The sequence below is a fragment of the Neopsephotus bourkii genome, unplaced genomic scaffold (assembly GCF_033783945.1).
Source record: "Neopsephotus bourkii isolate Nb327-2 ecotype Australia unplaced genomic scaffold, CSIRO-AGI_Nbou_v1 NB_212, whole genome shotgun sequence".
Lineage (NCBI taxonomy): Eukaryota > Metazoa > Chordata > Aves > Psittaciformes > Psittacidae > Neopsephotus > Neopsephotus bourkii.
The window spans coordinates 185-21794 of NW_026900724.1; the positions used below are offsets into that span (position 1 = coordinate 185).

General features: G+C 43.0%; 1 protein-coding gene across 1 annotated transcript in view; it reads left to right on the plus strand.

Moving 5' to 3' along the window:
- Window positions 1-346: 346 nt before the first annotated feature.
- LOC133207443 (granule associated Rac and RHOG effector protein 1-like) overlaps window positions 347-21610 on the plus strand; it is a gene marked incomplete at its 5' end in the record, with an annotated part of 32138 nt that continues 10874 nt past the window's right edge. The window contains 6 exons of the mRNA XM_061344357.1: window positions 347-448; window positions 584-745; window positions 3413-3571; window positions 10393-10490; window positions 11719-11844; window positions 12350-13335. Coding sequence (XP_061200341.1) covers window positions 347-448; window positions 584-745; window positions 3413-3571; window positions 10393-10490; window positions 11719-11844; window positions 12350-13335 — 1633 coding nt within the window. The remainder of the gene's footprint in view (window positions 449-583; window positions 746-3412; window positions 3572-10392; window positions 10491-11718; window positions 11845-12349; window positions 13336-21610) is intronic.

Consider the following 21610-nt stretch of genomic DNA (forward strand, 5'->3'; position numbering starts at 1 on the left):
TCTATGCTTCCTCCCGGCTTCCCCTCCTCCCTGACAGAGCATGAGGCTCACAAAGTCCTTGGCCAGACCAAAGCATAATTGTTATCAGCTCTATTGCCAAGCCGAAAGTCAAAACACAGCACTGCACCAGCTACCAAGAAGGAGAAAAATGACTGCTACTGCTAAACCCAGGACAGACAGCCATGAGGTATTTGAGAATTACAGTATTGGAATCTTAAATGATAAGTGTGTATGCTGTAGAACTGAGTAGGGTAATTCCATGTAACAGTTCTTATATATGTATCCAAACGTGGTGACTGGTTGCTTACTTGCTGATATGCCTCTGCTATCTCAAGTTTTTGTTTAATGTCAGGCTTACAAAGTGGCTTTGGAGAGTTTAGGCCATTGTGAATATGCGCTGAAGGCTGGCTTCCACTTGAACCCAAAAGCTATTGAAGCAAGTCTTCAGGTAGGATCTGCTGAACTTATTCTCTCTTTCATCTATCCTCACCTTGAAAATAACTTTTTAAAACATATAAATTGGACTCATATTAGGATTTTCTAATTTCTTCATTTCTTGTAATGGATCTGTGTTATGTCCCAGGGTTGTTGCAGTGAAGCTGAAGCCCAGCAAACAGGAAGGAGACAGACTCCTCCTCAGCCCATTCAGTCTGAACTGCCCACTGTTCCTGTTCAAATAGGATCACATTTTCTGAAAGGAATATCCTTTAATGAGTCTGCAGCAGAAAACCTAAAGCTGAAAACGGTAATAACCTGTATCTAACCACAGGAGTGAATTGTAAAAAGAAACAACACAAACAAAAACCCAAACTTGAATCCCTTAAAATCCAGAGAACAACTGCAGTAGAATTTCAGTGCCAAACTTGTATTTAAAAGTACATAGTTTTAGCCTGACTTCCTGTGGAAGCAAGATCTTGATAACATTGTAGGTACACACCTGCTTCTGATAATGTTTTAATCACCAGGGCAAGTTTAGTTCTATATGAGAGATACATAGAAATCTGGGAGGCATTGAAGCTTCTGTGAACTTTTTGAAAATAGATGGGTTAGGTATCCAGAAGTGGAGGGGAAGGTGAGGCCTTGCTAATGGTCGTCAGAGCACTTATTGTCTTAGGTGCCAAAATAAGTCAGGCCCAGCCTAGTGCTGGGAGGTGGGAGGTATGTTTAAAAAAAAAAAATTGGAACAAAGCTCTTCTTGATGTCTTTTTAGAAACTTTAATCAACTGTTAAAAATTGTGGAGAAAACTCTATTTTCAGTATGAAGGAATGGAAAATATGTCCATGCATTCAGAAGTGATTTGGGCAATTTAAATCAGCATTTTCATATTTATTTATTTATTTATTTATTTATTTAATAAACCCAGTTCCTTGTTCCTGGAAGAATAGTAACAATCCATTGCTCAAAATGCTGCTGTTCTGCTGTCTTTGCAGTGCTTTTTGTAGTTTTAGAATCATAGAATCATAGAATAGTTAGGGTTGGAAAGGACGTTAAGATCATCAAGTTCCAACCCCCCTGCCATGGGCAGGGACACCTCGCTCTAAACCATGTTACCCAAGGCCTCGTCCAACCTGGCCTTGAACACTGCCAGGGATGGAGCATTCACAACCTCCCTGGACAACCTATTCCAGTGCCTCACCACCCTAACAGGAAAGAATTTCCTCCTTATATCCAATCTAAACTTCCCCTGTTTAAGTTTAAACCCCATACCCCTTGTCCTATCACTACAGTCCCTAATGAAGAATTCAGCATCCCTATAGGCCCCCTTCAGATACTGGAAGGCTGCTATGAGGTCTCCACGCAGCCTTCTCTTCTCCAGGCTGAACAGCCCCAACTTTCTCAGCTGATCTTCATATGGGAGGTGCTCCAGTCCCCTGATCATTCTCGTGGCCCTCCTCTGGACTTGTTTCAACAGATCCATGTCCTTTTTATGTTGAGGACACCAGAACTGTACACAATACTCCAAGTGAGGTCCCACAAGAGCAGAATAAAGGGGCAGGATCACCTCCTTGGACCTGCTGGTCACACTCCTTTTGATGCAGCCCAGGAAACGGTTGGCTTTCTGAGCAGCAAGCGCACACTGCAGCCAGCTCATGTTCATTTTCTCATCCACCAGCACCCCCAAGTCCTTCTCTGCAGGGCTGCTCTGAATCTCTTCTCTGCCCAGCCTGTAGCTGTGCCTGGGATTGCTCTGACCCAGGTGTAGGACCTTGCACTTGGCATGGTTAAACTTCATGAGGTTGGCATCAGCCCACCTCACAAGCATGTCAGGGTCCCTCTGCATGGCATTCCTTCCCTCCAGCATATCAACCGAACCACACAGCTTGGTGTCATCGGCAAACTTGCTGAGGGCGCACTCAATCCCACTTTTTATGTCAGCGACGAAGATGTTAAACAAGACTGGTCCCAACACCGATCCCTGAGGGACACCACTTGTAACTGGTCTCCAGCCGGACATTAAGCCACTGACCATAACTCTTTGTGTGTGGCCATCCAGCCAGTTCTTTATCCACCGAGTGGTCCATTCATCAAATTGATGTCTCTCCAATTTAGAGACAAGGATGTCATGTGGGACAGTGTCGAATGCTTTACACAAGTCCAGATAGATGACATCAACTGCTTTACTGCTGTCCATCAGTTCTGCAGCCCCATCATAGAAGGCCACCAAATTGGTCAGGCAGGATTTCCCCTTGATGAAGCCATGCTGGCTGTCACCAAGCACCTTGTTGTTTTTCATGTGCCTTAGCATGCCTTCCAGGAGAATCTGCTCGAAGATTTTGCCAGGCACAGAGGTGAGACTGACTGGCCTGTAATTTCCCGGGTCATCCTTTTTCCCCTTCTTGAAAATGGGGGTTATATTTCCCTTTTTCCAGTCGTCGGGAACTTCACCTGACTGCCATGATTTTTCAAATATGATGGCCAGCAGCTTAGCATCTTCATTCGCCAGCTCCTTCAGGACCCGCGGATGGATTTCATCAGGACCCATGGACTTGTGCACGTTCAGATTTTTAAGATGGTCTCGAACCAATTCCTCTCCTGCAGTGGGCCCAAGGTCTTCATTCTCACAGTCCCTGCGTCTGCCTTCCAAGACTTGGGTGGTGCGGTCAGAGCCTTTGATAGAGAAGACTGAGGCAAAGAAGTCATTCCGAACCTCAGCCTTCTCCAAACTGTTCTGCAAGTTAAGCAAAAATACTCTTTTATTACTTTGGAGGTGCATTGTGTTCCAAATAGCAGAATGTTCTTCTATATTTCTGTTCTGCAGTTGAGCTATTCTAGTTATACAAGACTGTTCAGAGGTAACAGATGCTGCAGTTGTCAGAAAAGCGTATAGAATAGTGCTAAGTACTTGTGGAAGCACTGGTGTTAACATTTCTGAATTGTGTGTTTAGTATGACAAAGTGTTCATTTTTTCAGCATGCGATGCTGCAGTTGATTAAGGAAGCCGGATGCCATAATGGACTTACACCATGGGATGACTCTCCTGTTACTGAAGTACTAAATCAGGTTTGCCCTTCCACTTGGCGAGGAGCCTGCAAAACTGCCGTACAATTGTTGTTTGGCCAAGCTGGACTGGTAAGTGACTATGAATTAGATTTGTTGGGGGAGAGGGGCACTGATCCATCCCAAAACTACCAGTTAGATGCCAGCACCTGTAATGAATGCTCAGAGCGATGCAGAGCTATGTCAGCCACTCTTGCCAATGAGACAGCTTTATTTGGAGCTCTGCTCAGATGCCTCTGTACAAATGCCCATAGTGTGGAGAATAAACGAGGAATTAGATTCTGTTGGAATCACAGAAACATGGTGGAATGGCTCCTATGACTGAGTGTTGGATTAGAAATGTTATAGGCTCTTGAGGAAAGACAGACCAGGCAGATGGCGAGGGGGAGTAGGTATTTATGGCAATGATAGCCTGGAGAGTATGGAACTCTGTATGGGGACAGGTGATGAGTAAAGAGAGAGCTTGTGGGTCAGGGTCAAAGGGAAAACTGCAATCGGGGACATGACTGTGGGGATCTGCTACAGGCCACCTGATCAAGAGGACTCTGTGGATGAAGCTCTCTATAGGCAGATAGGAGCAGCCTCCCATTCGCAGGACCTTGTCCTCATGGGGGACTTCAACCACCTTGATATCAGTTGGAGGAACGGTACTGCCCGTCACAAGCAATCTAGGAAGTTATTTGATTGCATGGAAGACAACTTTCTCTTGCAAGTAATAGAGGAGCTGACAAGGTGAAGTGCCATGCTTGACCTCGTGCTCACCAAAAGGGAAAGGCTGGTGGGGAATGTGATGCTCAGAGGCATCATTGGTTGCAGTGATCACAAGACAGTGGAATTTGGGATCCTCAGGTCACTGAGAAGAGCAGGGATCAAGCTCACTGTCCTGGACTTGAAGGGAGCAGACTCTGGCCTCTTCAGGAACCTGCTTAGTAAGGTTCTGTGAGATAAAGCTCTAGAGGGCAGGGGGGCCCTAGAATATTGGTTCATATTCAGTGATCACCTGCTTCAAGCATATAAGTGTTGTGTCCCAACAAGAAGGAAATGGGGCAAGAAGCCCAGGAGACCTCCTTGGATGGATAAGGAGCTGCTGAGGAAATTTCGAGGGGAAAAAAGAAGCTTGTGGATGGTGGAAGTGAGGACAGGTGGCCTGGGAAGAATACAGGGAAGCTAAGATCAGCTAAGGAAAGCTAAGGCCCAAATAGAACGGAGTCTGGCCAGGGATGTCAGAGATAAGAGAAAAGGCTTCTATAGTGTCATGGTTTAAGGCCAGCCAGTAACTCAAAACCATGCAGCTGCTTGCTCACTCCCTCCGTCTTTCCCTCTACTACCTGAGGGATGGGGAGGCAAACCAAAAGAATGTAAATCCCACGGGTTCAGATAAGAACAGTCCAGTAACTAAGGTATAATACAAAATCACTACTGCTACCACCAATAATAATAATGATGATGAGGGAAATAACAAGGGGAGAGAATCTGGTTGTTCACCATCATCCGGCAGATACCCAGCCTGACCTGAGCAGCGATCTGTGCCTACTGGGTAACTGCCCCCAGTTTATATACTGAGCATGACATACTGTGGTATGGAATACCCCTTTGGCTAGTTTGGGTCAGGTGTCCTGTCTTTGCTTCCTCGCGGCTTCCCATGCCCCTCCTCAATAGCACAGCATGTGAGACTGAAAAGTCCATCATTGGGGTAAGCATTACTTATCAATAACTAAAAGCACTGGTGTGTTATCAGTGTTGTTTCTAGACTGAAGTTGAAAACATAGCAATGCACCAGCTACGAGGAAGGATAAAAATGACTGCTGCCGCTGAACCCAGGACATACAGGTATGTTTCTAACAAAAGACAGACTGGGGATAATGTTGGCTCTGTCTGGAAGGAAATCAAAGAACTGGCTTCCCTGGATTTGGAAAAGGCTGAGGTTCTCAATTACTTCTTGCCTTAATCTTCACCAGCAAGTGATCTGACCATGCTGCCCAAGTCTTGGAAGGCAGATGCAGCAACTGTGAGAATGAAGATCTTGGGCCCACTGTAGGAGAAGATCAGGTCTGAGATCATCTTAAGGACCATGGGACCTGATGAAATCCATCCGTGCATCCTGAAAGAGCTGGCAAATGAAGTTGCTAAGCCACTGTCCATCATATTTGAAAAATCATTGCAGTCAGGTGAAGTTCCCAACAACTGGAAAAAGGGAAATATAACCCCCATTTTCAAGTAGGGGAAAATGGAAGACCTGGAAACTACAGACCAGCCAGTCTCATCTCTGTGGAGACCAGTAACAAGTGGTGTCCCTCAGGGACTGGTGTTGGGACCGGTCTTGTTCAACATCTTTGTCAGCAACATGGACAGTGGGATTGAGTGCACCCTCAGCAAGTTTGCTGATGACACCAAGCTGTGTGGTTCGGTTGATATGCTGGAGGGAAGGAATGCCATTCAGAGGGATCTTGACATGCTTGTGAGGTGGGCTGATGCCAACCTTATGAAGTTTAACCATGCCAAGTGCAAGGTCCTACACCTGGGTCGGAGCAATCCCAGACACAGCTACAGGTTGGGCAGAGAAGAGATTTAGAGCAGCTCTGCAAAGGACTTGGGGATATTGGTTGATGAGAAGATGAATATGAGTCAGCAGTGTGCACTTGCAGCCCAGAAAGCCAACCGTTATCCTGGGCTGCATCAAAAGGAGCATGACCTGCAGGTTGAAGGAGGTGATCCTGCCCCTCTACTCTGCTCTCGTGAGACCTCACTTAGAGTATTCTGTACAGTTCTCGTGTTCTCAACCTAAGAAGGACATGGTACTGTTGGAACAAGTCCAGAGGAGGGCCATGAGGATGATCAGGGGACTGGAGTACCTCCCTTACGAAGATAGTCTGAGAAAGTTGGGGCTGTTCAGCCTGGAGAAGAGGCAGCTTCGTGGAGACCTCATAGCAGCCTTCCAGTGTCTGAAGGGGGCCTATAACGTACTCAGGTGGGACTCTTCATTAGGGACTGTAGTGATAGGACAAGGGGTAACGGGTTAAAACTTAAACAGGGTAAGTTTAGATTGGATAAAAGGAAGAAGTTCTTGACTGTGAGGGTGGTGAGGCACTGGAATGGGTTGCCCAAGTTGTGAATGCTCCATCCCTGGTGGTGTTCCAGGCCAGGTTGGACAGAGCCTTTGGTGACATGGTTTAGTGTAAGGTGTCTCTGCCTATGGCAGGGGGGTTGGAACTTGATGATCTTAAGGTCCATTCCAACCCTAACTATTCTCTGATTCTAAATATTAATAAGTACAAGAACTAGAAAAAAGGCTATGGTTAAGTGGGATTGTGTCTTCACCTGCCATAGTTTGTGCTAGGATGCTGGGAGCCAGAAGTAAGGTATGGGAAATGAGGACAAGAAAGGAACTGCTTCTCAGCAGCCCTGTAGGAATATGCTGTAACTCAGGAGTTCTTGGCTCCTGAGTGTCTACATGCGGAATGCCTTGGAGGATGCTGCACTTTCCACCATTTCCTTTCCAGGGTGTTTCATTTTTCTGCACACCCAAGTCCTGCCCTGATGAGATCTGGGGAGTGGCCCAAGGCACATTCAGACTCGGGAGTTTGAAAATATCTTGGTGTCCCCATCTAGACATAACTAGTTAGACCTGCTGGTAATTAATGTGGTGATGTTCTTCAGGTTTATAATAACATTTAGAGAGTTCTCAGCATAAAAGTTACACATTCCCCCAAATGACAGTGCTGATATATGTAATATTACTTGTGTTGATTCATGAGTGTCTCCAATGCTTTTTGCATGAACCTCAGGTTCTGAAAGTAGCAGGTTTCCATCTTCAAAGACACAGTAATGAACTACCCACATGACAAAATACTTGCCAGCCTTCTTTCCTTCGTTCATTCTCACTTTCATTTGTTGCATTCTGGAAGGGTGTGAGGGTTGAGTTTTTTCTTTATTAACTATGTGCCATAATTTTTTACGAGATTCAATTATGCTTCAATGTAGCCTCATGCAATGATGAGAAATTGTAATTTGCTTCTTTAAAGTATTGATTGGGTGGAAATGAGAGAGGAAGCACTTATAAAAGAAGAATGATAGATGTCTGATGCACAGGAACCTATCCTCTAAGCACCCACCAGGCAGGGAGAATGTGTTTATTTTATTTTGTGTATAACTCAGATAAATGAATCATGGGACAGTGTTATGTAGCATTTGCTTTACAGCTTTTAGAAATTGAGCTGTCTGTATTAGTTCAGAATTGTGTGTAAATTTGTCATTCAAATGCCCAATTTAAAAAAGAACATGACTTGACAGTCTTGCTATCTTTAGCCTATCTTGTGTACCTTTTAAGAACAAACGCATTAAGACTGGAAAGCACAATGAGATGACTTAGTTTGCTTGGTTATTTTAGGCCCCTGGTTTTTTTTTAACATAAGAAATATTTTTTTAAAGTGCAGGTTTTCAGTTTTTACCTTAGCATATATATATATATATTAAGAATTGTGTTTTCATATTTGGGAAGAAATCTCCATGCTTGAATAAGCAATGTATATTAAAATAGTTGAATTCAGAAGATGAGTACAAAAAAAATTTGAATTGGCGTAATGAAGAGAAGGTTTAATTGAGTCTCTAGCCATCCTGTTTTGTGCTAGTAAATCTTTCTGTGTAAAAACCATGCATTGCAAAGCCCTGAATCTTGTAGTAATGTTTATATCCAGATGTCATAACTGACCAAATGTTGAGAGATGTTGAAACTGGTTTTAAGGCAGAGGGAGGGGGATAGAGATGGGATGGACAGAAGATGACACCCCCAGCAAAGCCCAGACTATGAGCACTGCCATGCACCAGAAGCTTCTGTACATCTGCACAAATCAGAATTTTAGTTCTGATTTGCATGTCTGAGATGCAGACAGGATTTTTTTTTTCTTGGGAGCTAAGAACAATAATTCCTAAGATATCTCCTTACCCCAATTATAATTGCAATATATCTGAATTGCAGATTACCAAATTACCTAAAATTAAAATGGTACAAATACAAGGAAAAAGAGTAATGGAGTTGCCCTGTGTCCTGGGTTCAGCTGTAATAGGTATTTTTCTTTTTCTTAGTAGCTGGTGCAGTGCTGTGTTTTTTACTTTAGTCTGAGAACACTGCTGGTAACACACCAATGTTTTTAGTTGTTGCTAAGTAATGCTTACTCCAATCAAGGACTTTTCATTCTCATGCTCTGCCAGTGAGGAGGGGCAGGAGAAGACAGAAGGAAGCAGAGACAGGACACCTAGCCCAAACTAGCCAAAGGGGTATTCCATACCACAGCAAATCATGCCCAGTTTATAAACTGGGGGAATCACCTGGAAGGCCCAGATCGCTGCTCAGGTCAGGCTGTTTATCGGTCGGTGGGTGGTGAGCAGTTACATTGTGCATCACCTGTGTTTATTGTTTTCCTTTCCCCTTTTAGTTTTATATTCTCTCCCCTTGTTATTTCCCTTGTCATGTTTATTATTATTGGCGGTAGTAATAGTGGTTTTGTATTATACCTTAGTTACTGGACTGTTCTTATCTGAACCCGTGGGATTTACATTCTTTCGATTCTCCTCCCCATCCCTCTGGGAGCAGGGGGGAAGAAGGGGTGGAGTGAGCGAGCGGCTACATGGTTCTGAGTTACCAGCTGGGCTTAAACCATGACACCCTGTTATTAAGTATTTTCATAAGTGGATAATAGCATGATGCTTTGTTGGCATGCTTAGACATATTTTACAAGTTTGAATAAACTTGCATAAATGCTTAGAGTCAACTGGACGAAAACTAAGGCTTTATGCTAAAATACCTAAAAGGTAGGAAGTAATTATGCTTGAGTGTCATTGGATGGTTTTGTTAACGCAAGAGAGAGAAAAGACTCTCAGCATTATTAATATTTCACATATCTTCATAACCAGCAGTAGACAGCCAGTTAGAAGTAGAACCAGTGTAGGATGATCGCAAAAGAGCCAGTAATATCCCTTGAGACTTATTTATACCAGAGGACTTTAGCCATTTCAAGAATAAATAGTACAGCTAATCTGCTAGTCACTGAAGCAAGAACTGCTGACAGCTGCCAAAAAGCTCCTGGTTCAGCATGACCAAAATAGGAGATTATGAAAACGATCAAAAAGGCTGACCTGTGCAGACTGGGCAACAACAGAAAGCATGAAACAAATATGGAACTGGTATTAAAGTTTAAATGAAGCTGAAGTGAATCCATTCCTCCGCTATTCCATAAAAAGAAAGATTGATTTTTCAAGACTTTTATCTTCCATGTATCTTCATGATGCCTTACAGAAGGCTCAGAATTCCACAAATTGAACAGTCACTTTTATATAATAAGGAAATAGTACTGTTCCATTAGATAGAATAGATAAATTGTTGGTGTGGGATTTTATAACCTTAAAAGGAAAGGGGGGCTGTTAAGAATTGTGAGCAGTGTGAAGAGTTTCAGAGTCTGTACTATTTGTCTATATCATACCATGCACTGCAGTTAAATTATTTAAAATATTTTGATAAATAGTTGTTTGGGAGCTATTAAAGTAGTAATAGTGCCCAACCTCTCAAATGTAGGGGCTGTCACATGAACCCTGATGACTACCAGATATTTAGGTAAAGCAGCTGGTAACTATGTTGTGATGCATAACTATAATATGTAATTGAGAATAATTAAGTCTTTGAAATATAAGTTACTGTATCAAGCTAATTTTTTTAATTTACTTTTAAAAATATGAATAAACTTACAATGACTTTGTGAGTTGATTTGTTTTTATCTGGTTATGTTTTATACCTGTAGCATGGCAGGTAGATGAGGCTATTGCATCTTGACTACAGTGGTGATAAAATAACTTGAACTGATTCTCAAAATAATTTGTTTTATTTTCATTTTCTCTGTTAGGTGGTTGTGGACACAGCACAGATTGAAAATAAAGAAACTTATGCTCCTCAGATAAGTTTAGAAGGATCCAGAATTGTGGTGCAAGTTCCATCAACTTGGTAAATAAAAATACTGTATTGCAGATTATGCTATTAACGATGACTGAAATATATAGGGGAAAATATTGCAGTACAAGTGAAAGAGAGAATACTAGATAATTAGGGCATATCTTAAGTTCCTTTATCTGGAATTGAGTACAGTTCCTGACAGACCGACAGCTGTGTTTTAGCAGCTGTCTCTGTACTTGTGCTGCCTCCAGAGGCAGCACAAGAGGGGCAGTGATGGGGCACTTAAGACATACTTATAAAGAAAAAACTTGATGATGGAAGAGAAGGTTTAAAAAATAAAAAATAATAATCCAACAATATTCCTGTTATGCTTCTTCCCAGCAGGTCCTCACAGTTCTTGCCTCAGGAAGGCCAGGAATTAGATGAGTTTAATGAGAGCTTTAGCTCTCTTCACTGAGCTGTTCTTTAGACATTGTCATGAACCTCAGAACTCTGTGGTCTGAGACACTCTGTCCCTGTCAGTTTAGTTGACTGCCTAGGGAAGAACGGTAGGATTAATCTGCAGTTTAGGTGAGGCTTTCTTCCCTTCTGAACCAATTATTTGGAATTAGACCACTTCCTTTCTCTTACTTCAGAGTACCCAGTGTTAGGAATTTCAGTACAACACAGTGCATTCATTTGAATCCTTGGTGAGAGCCTGTTACTAGTGGTACCAGTGGTATGTCCAGTAGTGAGAGTCAACTGATAGTCTCTTTACACAAATACATCTTTAATTCTTCTATAGAGTATAAACTGGCACTTCTTTGTTCTCTTCTTGTAAATTGCTGTGTTATGAAAGAACTAAAATCATGTGGAGTGCTTGAACCAGGTGTTGTGCGATATGGAAGATCTCCGCCTGCTGACACACAGTGAGAGTGGCTCTTCACCCCTTTCTGCCCAAATTATGTCTGCTCAGCTAAAGAGCTAATCATTAATTGTTATTTCTAAAATGAATATACAGCTAATCTAACTGTAAGAGTTATATAATTTAACAGTAGAAAGAAACTGAGGCTGAAGGCATAGTCTTTAGGAACCCTCAGTCATCCATACATAATGCTGCCTTTACTAGTTGCACCTCTTTAGGAGCAGTAATAGTGCAGCAGTTGGCCTTTTATTATCTGACTAGTATGGTAAAATTGTCTAAAGTAAAAAAACAAACCAAAACAAACCAACAAACAAACACACAAACCAAAACACAACAAGAAAATTTTTATTTTTAAGTTAAACTTAATGGTTACAGGTGTCTGAAAGAAGATCCAGCAACAATGTCTCTGCTACAGAGGAGTCTGGATCCAGAGAAGACTTTGGGGCTAGTAGATGTGCTCTACACTGCTGTATTCGACATACACAGGTGGAAGGAAGGAAGGTACATCTACTTCTGAAACTTATGCTCTCATGTTCTGGTGTCCTAGTTTAAACAAAGTCATCATTGAAAGATCTATACTGAAGAATTTCTTAGTACCGATTCATCAGGAGGGGAAAACAGTAATCAAAATGAGGGCAGGAAATTGGTATTCTATGTAAGCACCTTGTGGGTATGTACAGAGATACAGCAGTCTTCTTGAAACCAAACCAGCAGCTTATCAAAATGTGCAAAAATATTTGTTTCTCTCTTACAAAAATACTTGATTTTTATTTAATTAGTTACTATTTAAATCTTAAAGCACAATTAAAATGTCTTAATTAATGTAGTTAATGCTATTCCAAATGCCGGTAATAATTTTCATTGTTACCATAAGAAGTAATTGATGAACTCAGCAATTTTTGGTTTTGTTTCTTCCAGTAGCTACTACCCAAATACACATTTTCCTCTGAAGTACAAGCTCAATTATGTATTAGGTGGTTTGATATACATATTTTTGTTTATGCAGGGAGCAAGCTTTGCCTTGTATTCAGATCCAGTTACAGCGTGAAATCTTAGGCTTTGGGAATCAAGTTGACACGCCTTCTGGAAATGGAAGCAAATCTTCAGGTGGTCTGCAAAAGACATTCTCAAAACTGACTTCACGGTTTACAAAAAAAACTTCCTGCACCAGTACAAGTAATATTGGAAGTTACTCAATCCCCAATACATCTTCCAAAAATGTCTTCATAAGTTTCAACACGGAGGAGAAAGCTAAAATGCTCACTAACATAGACGCACGGTTACAAAGCATCTTGAATACTGGTAATTTCCCTAGGACTGCAGATCCACTGCAGTCAGTTCAGAACACAAATAACCAGCTAGTGAATGGGTGTCTAGTTCAAAGATGGGACAATTTCTTCAAACTGGATGATAGCAAGGATGACAAAGTTATGAATTTACCAACTGACCAAGAAATGCAGGATGTTATAGATTTCTTGTCTGGTTTTAACATGGACAAATCCCAGCAGACTTCTCCGATGGTGAAAAGAAGGAACTCTGCATCCTCTACAGCAACAGAACAAAAATCAGGAACAGTACAACAGCAACCGCAGTCTGTTTCTCACTCACCACTGCATCCTTCCCAGCAAGGCTTGTCACAGCAACAACAATCACAAAAGCAGCAGCAGCAAATGCAGTATTACCAACACTTGCTTCAACCCATTGGACCACAGCAACATGTACCTGCCAAATGGCTAACTAATTCCTTGAAGCAGCCAGCCCAAGCTGTTGGAGCTGGACTGTCTCATATACACCAGTGGAACAATCCTGGTTTTTCAGATTTAAGCTCTGATTTGTACAGCTTGGGTCTTGTGAGCAGCTATATGGACAATATGATGTCAGAGAAGTTAGGACAGAAACCACAAGGACCTAGAAATAACACGTGGCCAAATCGTGACCAAACTGATGGAGTGTTTGGGATGCTGGGAGAAATCCTGCCTTTTGACTCTGCAGGTATGCTCCTTTTTCTTCATTGTGATTTTTTTTTTGGGGGGGGAATGTGTTGTTTTTGTTTGGTGGGGGTTGTTTTGGTTGCTTTTGTGGTGGTGGTGTGTTCTTTTTTTTCTGTTTTGGTTTGTTTTGGTTTTTTTTTAAATAAGGCTCTGTCATGGTTTAATCCCAGCTGTTAACTCAGAACCACAGAACCACACCTCCAGGAGGGATGGAGAGGAGAATCAAAATAATGTAAACCCCACAGGTTGAAATAAGAACAGTCCAGTAACTAAATTATAATACAAAATGTAGTACTAATATTACCAATAATAATGATAAGGGAAATAACAAGGGGAGAGAATATAAAACTAAAAAGGGGAAAAGAAAAGAAACCAGTAAACCCAAGTGATGCACAATGCAGTTGCTCACCACCTACCAACCGATACTCAGCCCGACCCAAGCAGTGATCTGAGCCTTCCGGGTGACTCTCCCCAGTTGATATACTGGGCATGATGTACTGTGGTATGGAATACCCCTTTGGCTAGTTTGGGTCAGGTGTCCTGTCTCTCCTTCCTCCTGTCTTCTTGTGCCCTTCCTCACTGGCAGAGCATGAGAGACTGAAAAGTCCTTGATCAGAGTAAGCATCACTTCACAACACCTAAACCACTGGTGTGTTATCAGCATTGTTCTCAGACTAAAGCTAAAATGCAGCACTGCACCATCTACTAGGAAAAAGAAAAATAACTGTTAAGCTGAACCCAGGACAGGATCCTTTCACAAAGAATACTATTATTGCTAGCAATAACTGTCATTTCCTAGTGCTATTCACCAAATCCTAAGGTGCTCACAAAAGCCAGCAGGTATTTATATGTATGCATTCCTAGAGGAACTGAAGTACAAGAAACTTTCATTAAGAATGGGAACAAGTTCCTTTTTTTTCTTGTCCCAGCTAAGTGGTTCTAACCTTTCCTACATGGACCATATCAAAGTACTGAAATGGATACTTACAGATGATGTTCCTCCTATTGATAATTTATGAAATTGCTTAAAACTCAGCTCTTGAACTTGCGTATTTTACCTCTCCCCAGAATGATCCTTAGTGCTCTTTACCAATCCTGCAGTCTGGAGATACAGCCGGATTGCATCTTTTACCATGTCCCCGCATTTCCCCTCCATTACTTTGCAGTTCCATGGGAGTCATACTGGTTCCTGTTCCACAGCTGTGACTGCAGTGAGAAGCTTGGATGCTGAAGGGTTAGAGACTTTAAAAGAGCAAGTGCCATGTGGTTTGTCAGATGTGTTTGAACCACCAATAAATTGTAAATATAGAAGGATTGCTGTCAAAAGATGAAGTGAGATAAAATTTTATAGCCATAAGGAAATAACTAAATTGACTTTAGAGCCTAAGAGGAGGATATTAGTCAATTCTTCTGATAGTAGTACTAAGAACAACTTACAAATCCACTACCTCATAAATGTAATTTCTGTTGGCCGGGAACATTGCTACAGAATCCTTGTAGTATGCATGTAGGAAAATTGCCTGGAGGGAGTCAGTGCTCACACCAACAGGAAAACCTGTTATCAAGCCACAGAATCAGCTTCCCACACTCTTTTGTATGTGCATGTGTGTGAGGACTGTGGAGGCATCTCGGAAACCAGCTCATTTGACTCAGTTTTGATAATTATTTAGTCAGTGGAGTTTATAAAGCAAAAATAGGCAGTGTAGTTATGTTATCAAAAACTTCTTGACGATTTTGAGTCTGAATTAGTGTCATCTTATTTAAATGTACTCGTGCTATATACTTAAGGAGGATCACAACCTTTAAGGGTAAAATTATTTTCACTGAGAGCCAAATACATGTATGTGTAGGGGAAAAAATACATGTATAGAGAGGACTGGCATTTTTAGCATTTTGAATTTCTGTAGGATTTTCCTTTTGATCTTCATAAAGCTACTTGTTCCATTGGATATGTATGATGAATACCAAGGACTTTGATAATTTGAAGAGTTGATAAATAGTGCTGTCGATTAAGACATACGTTTCTACAGTACAAGTGATAAGTAGACAGTATTTAAGCCACAGGGCTTAAAAAAACAACAAAAAACCCTAACTTCCAATCAAGTAGATTCTTCCATTGGAAAGATAACTTTTCTTCATGTAACCTGCCAGGTTGAGCTGTGATGTAGGAGTTTTCAATTTAAGCTCTAGTTAGTGTAGCACAGAAAGCTTTAAAACACGAAACACTTGTTCATTTCCAGACTTTCTTGGGACTTTATACATTTGTCATTTGAAATAAATGGCAATACTTTATTGATAAATATTTTAGAACCTGAAAATGATGTCTCTTTTCAGATGAAAATGTGCTAATTAAGAATTTAAAAAATTGATGGCTTTTCATTTTGAAGGCTTAACTAATGACCAAAAATGTGTTTTGCAGTACTTTTATCATTTGTAAGAACTTGAGGAAGGAATGTTACAGTGAGAACTAGTAGAAGGAATGTTGAATTACTTTCACAGATGTGAAAAAATGAAGGCAAAAACCTCTGATAAAAAGCTGTTTACTTGATATGTTTTTATGAAGGTAAAAATTAACACAAGTTACTATTCTGAATATAAAAGTGATTTAAGACTTATCCAGAGGATAAAAATGTGGGCACCCTTCAGAATCTGTCTAGAATCTATCCTCAGATCTGAGGATCTGTCTATTTTCCAGTCTCATTTTAAATTGACATAAAGATATTTCTCAAAGAGAACAAGTATTAGTGGGAATATTTTGTTTCTGACAGCTTTCAGATAGCTTTGTCCCTTGCTTACATAATAAAGAATGTATAGAAAGAAGTTATTTTCTTTACTGACCTTTGAATTTGCATCCAACAAAACACTGTGGAGCTGTTTTCTGAATGTGCCAAATGAAAACGAGGAAACTTTTCTTCTGAATGCTGAATTGAGTGTAAGGAAGCCATCACATGAAAAACTGGTTTCTGCTTTGAGCTGTGCATACTTGTTGGATGTTCTTCAGTCTCCACTCTTAATTTAAAACTGAGACCAGCAATCCAACAGCTCTGTACTTCCTTCTACAATTACTAGGGTGGTGAGGCACTGGAACGGGTTGCCCAGGGAGGTTGTGAGTGCTCCATCCCTGGTGGTGTTCAAGGCCAGGTTGGACAAAGCCTTGGGTGGCATGGTTTAGTATGAGGTGTCCCTGCCCATGGCAGGGGGGTTGGTACCAGATGATCTTAAGGTCCTTTCCAACCCTAACTATTCTATGATTCTATGCATGTAGTCTAGACATTTTCCATAAATCCAGTCAAATTGCAAAGTTTTCCTTCAGGGGAGGAGAGGGGGGAAAGGCAAAAAGAAAAAGAAGCTGTGTGTCGTGATTTAAACCAAGCCAGACCACTTGTGCACTCACTCCCAGTGAGTGGTGCCAGGCTGCAAGCAATCCAGGCCCACGTTAGTGTCCCCCCCCTTCCCCGCTCCCAGAGGGATGGGGAGGAGAGTCAAAAGAATGCAACTCCCACGGGCTGAGATAAGAACCGTCTAGCAACTAATGTACAATACAAATCACCACCACTACCACCAACGACAACAATGATAAGAGAAAATAGCAAGGGAAAAGAGTACAATACCACGCGCCGAACAACGAGTCCGACCCGGCCGACCCCCTGTCCTTCCGGGTAACTCCCAGTTCCCCCCTGGGCATGATGTGCTGTGGTATGGAGTACCTCTTTGGTCAGTTTGGGTCAGGTGTCCTGTCTCTGCTTCCTCCCGGCCTCCCTTCCTCCCTGGCAGAGCATGAGGCTCACAAAGTCCTTGGCCAAACCAAAACATCATTTTTATCAACATTGTTCCCAGCCCAAAAGTCAAAACACAGCACTGCGCCAGCTACTAAGAAGGAGAAAAAATGACTGCTACTGCTAAACCCAGGACATTATCCACCCCTTATTCCATACCATTCATGTCATGCTCAGATCCCACATTTTCAATATACCATCACTCTGATCTCAGTGCACTTCTATCTTAGTGCATGGACCAATCCCTATAAAGCTGCTGAGTCCATCTGGTCCATGATGTCAGGCTCCATCTCTTGTAACAGTCTTTCAGAACAGGAGAGGCTGTGTGCAGTACTGGGGCGTGGCCTGCTGATGCTGATCATTCCCTTACTGTAGAACTTGCCTGGTTTTGTCAAAGTTCATTCTCTGTTGGGATGATGGTTGAAGGGAAGTCAGGGCTAGTCGCTGCTGGCCTGAAGACATCTGGTTGATGGGCTATTAAAGTATTACACAGCAGGCAACAACATACACTTAAGTTCATTGGTTGTTTTCCCCTAAAATTAAATCCCCTTGAGGAATACATCGGACTTCCCCATCGTCCCGCATTACCCACCAAGTGTATCCAGGTCCCTGAGCAACAGGAATCCCACGAGTGGGTTTGCCTTTACTTGAAGCAGGAATAACCCAGACTGTCTTCCCCAGCAAATTCTTCACATGCACCACAGGAACTTTGTCCCCCTCTACAATATGTAAAAGTTCCGATTGGGCTGGGCCAGCCCTGTTGGCAGATCCCCTCGTGTTGACCAACCATGTGGCCTTTGGTAAGTGTGTATCCCAATGCTTGAAATTTCCCCCACCCATTGCTCTCAGTGTAGTTTTTAACAGCCCATTGTACCTTTCGATTTTCCCAGAGGCTGGTGCATGGTAGGGGATGTGATATACCCACTCAATGCCATGCTCTTTGGCCCAAGTGTCTATAAGGTTATTCCGGAAATGAGTCCCATTGTCTGACTCAATTCTCTCTGGGGTGCCGTGTCGCCACAAAATGTGTTTCTCAAGGCCCAGGATAGTGTTCCGGGCAGTGGCGTGGGGCACAGCGTACGTTTCCAGCCATCCGGTGGTTGCTTCCACCATGGTAAGCACATGGCGCTTACCTTGGCGGGTTGGTGGCAGTGTGATATAGTCAATCTGCCAGGCCTGCCCATATTTATACTTCAGCCATTGTCCTCCATACCAAAGAGGTTTTAACCATTTGGCTTGTTTAATTGCAGCACATGTTTCACACTCATGAATAACCTGGGCAATAGTGTCCATTGTTAAGTCCACCCCTTGATCACGGGCCCATCTATATGTTGCATCTCTGCCCTGATGGCCTGAAGTGTCATGGGCCCACCGGGCCAAAAATAATTCACTTTTATGTTGCCAATCTAAGTCCATCTGAGCCACTTCAATCTTAGCAGCTTTATCCACTTCTTGGTTGTTCTGGTATTCCTCAGTGGCCCAACTCTTGGGTACATGGGCATCTACATGACTTACCTTCACCACCAGGTTCTGCACCAGGGCAGCAATATCTTTCCACAGTGCAGCAGCCCAGATGGGTTTCCCTCTACGTTGCCAGTTGCTCTGCTTCCATTGCTGCAACCACCCCCACAGGGCATTTGCCACCATCCATGAGTCAGTATAAAGTGCTGGCCACTTTTCTTGTTCAGCAATGTCCAGGGCCAGCTGGATGGCTTTCACCTCAGCAAACTGACTCGATTCACCCTCTCCTTCAGCAGTTTCTGCAACTTGTCGTCGACGATTCCATACAGCTGCCTTCCATCTCCGATGTTTTCCCACAATACGGCAGGACCCATCAGTAAACAAGGCATACTGCTTTTCACTTTCTGACAGCTGATTATATGGTGGGGCCTCTTCAGCACACATCACCTCCTCCTCTGGTGACATTCCGAAATCTTTGCCCTCTGGCCAGTCCATGATGACTTCTAGAATGTCTGGACAACTGGGATTTCCTATTCGAGCTCGTTGTGTAATTAGTGCAGCCCATTTACTCCATGTAGCATCAGTTGCATGATGTGTAGAGGAGACCGTGCCTTTGAACATCCAGCCCAGCACAGTCAACTGGGGTGCCAGGAGGAGCTGTGCTTCGGTGCCAATCACTTCCGAAGCAGCTCGAACCCCTTCATAGGCTGCCAGTATCTCTTTCTCAGTTGGCGTATAGCTTGCCTCAGATCCTTTGTATCCCCGACTCCAAAAACCAAGGGGTCGACCTCGAGTCTCTCCTGGAGCTTTCTGCCAGAGGCTCCAGGTAGGGCCATTCTCCCCAGCTGCGGTGTACAACAAATTTTTTACATCTGGACCAGGCCGAACTGGTCCAAGGGCCACTGCATGAACTATCTCGCGTTTAATTTGCTCAAAGGCTTGTTGTTGCTCAGGTCCCCATTTAAAATCATTCTTCTTACGGGTCACGTAATAGAGAGGGCTTACAATCAAACTGTAATTTGGGATGTGCAGTCTCCAGAATCCCACTGCACCCAAGAAAGCTTGTGTTTCTTTCTTACTGGGGGAGACATTGCTGTTATCTTGTTGATTACATCTGTGGGGATCTGGTGATGCCCATCTTGCCATTTTAATCCCAAAAATTGAATCTCCTGTGCAGGTCCCTTGACCTTACTTTGTTTTATGGCAAAACCGGCTTTCAGCAAGATTTGGATTATTTTCCTCCTTTCTCAAAGACTTCTTCTGCTGTATCACCCTACACAATAATGTCATCAATGTATTGCAGGTGTTCTGGAGATTGCCCCTGTTCCAGTGCAGTCTGAATCAGTCCATGGCAAATGGTAGGGCTGTGTTTCCAGCCCTGGGGCAGTCGGTTCCAAGTGAACTGGACACCCTTCCAAGTAAAAGAAAACTGTGGCCTGTAGTCTGCTGCCAAGGGAATTGAGAAAAATGCATTGGCAATATCAGTCGTGGCATACCACTTGGCTGCCTTTGACTCTAATTCATACTGAAGTTCTAGCATATCTGGTACAGCAGCACTCAATAGTGTTGTGACTTCATTGAGGCCACGATAGTCTACTGTTAGTCTCCACTCTCCGTTAGACATTCACACTGGCCATATGGGGCTATTAAAGGGCGAGCGGGTCCTGCTGATCACTCCCTGACTCTGCAGTCTACGGATTAGCTGATGGATGGGAATCAGGGAGTCTCAGTTGGTGCGATATTGCCGCCAGTGCACTGTTGTGGTCGCAATTGGCACTTGTTGTTCTTCGACTTTCAGCAACCCCACAACAGAAGGATCCTCTGAGAGGTCAGGCAAGGTGGACAGCTGTTTAATTTCCTCAGTCTCTAAAGCAGCAATACCAAAAGCCCATTGGTACCCTTTTGGGTCTTTGAAGTACCCTCTCCTGAGGTAGTCTATGCCAAGGATGCATGGAGCCTCTGGACCAGTCACAATAGGGTGCTTTTGCCATTCCCTCCCAGTTAGGCTGATTTCAGCCTCCAGTACAGTCTTGGGATTCTCTTGTCACTCCAGAAATATAGATGGGTTCCACCCCTTGACAGCTTGATGGCATCAGGGTACACTGTGCACCAATATCTACCAGAGCCTTATAGTTCTGTGGGACTGATGTGCCAGAACATCTGATCCACACAGTCCAGTAAATCCAATTGTCCCCTACCTCCACCTGGCTGGAGGCAGGGCCCCTCTAATAGTCATCACAACGTTAGACACTTAAGTCATGTTGAAAGGGATTATTTTCAGTTATCACAGGAGCTGGAGAAAAATCAGCTCTTCCACTCCACCTGGGAAACCGCTCACCAGAGACTGAAGCCGTAGTTCTCATGGGACGATCAGTCTTGGCCCTTGCTCCCCTCTTTAATTCACTCACCCATTCCTCCAAAACTGAAGTAGGTTTTCCATCCCACTTCGTCATATCTTCTCCGTGATCCCACAGGTAAAACTGTAGGGTGGCCCGTGGCGTATACCTCTTGTATCTCCTTTCTCGAACAGTAGGACGCCTTTTGTTAATAGCTGAGATGTGTGTTGGTACATGTGAGGAGCGGGATAAGTCAGATATATTGTCCCTCAGTTGTTTGAGATCCTGGGACAGTTTTTCCACAGCTGAGATGATGGAAGGGGTGAGATTGTCTTCGAACTCGTGGAGTTTATGAACCATTTCATCCACTGTTAGTGGTACTACGTCATTCCAGGTTACTGTTGCCAATGAATGGGCATATGATGATGGTGCATTCCGTGTAAGTTTTCGCCACATGGGTCGTGTACATTCAACTTCATCTGGATCTATGGGTATATCTCCGTTATTCGGCTTGATGTGATAGATCATCTCTACGATGGCTGATTCCCTCAGAGACTGGATGCCTTTGTCTATAGTAGTCCACTTGGCCGAACGACTCATAACATTGTCCTTGTATGGAAACCTTTCTTTGACAGCTGCCAAGAGCCGCCTCCAAAGACTGAGGGACTTTTTCTCTCTTGCAATTGCTTTGTCAATTCCCCCT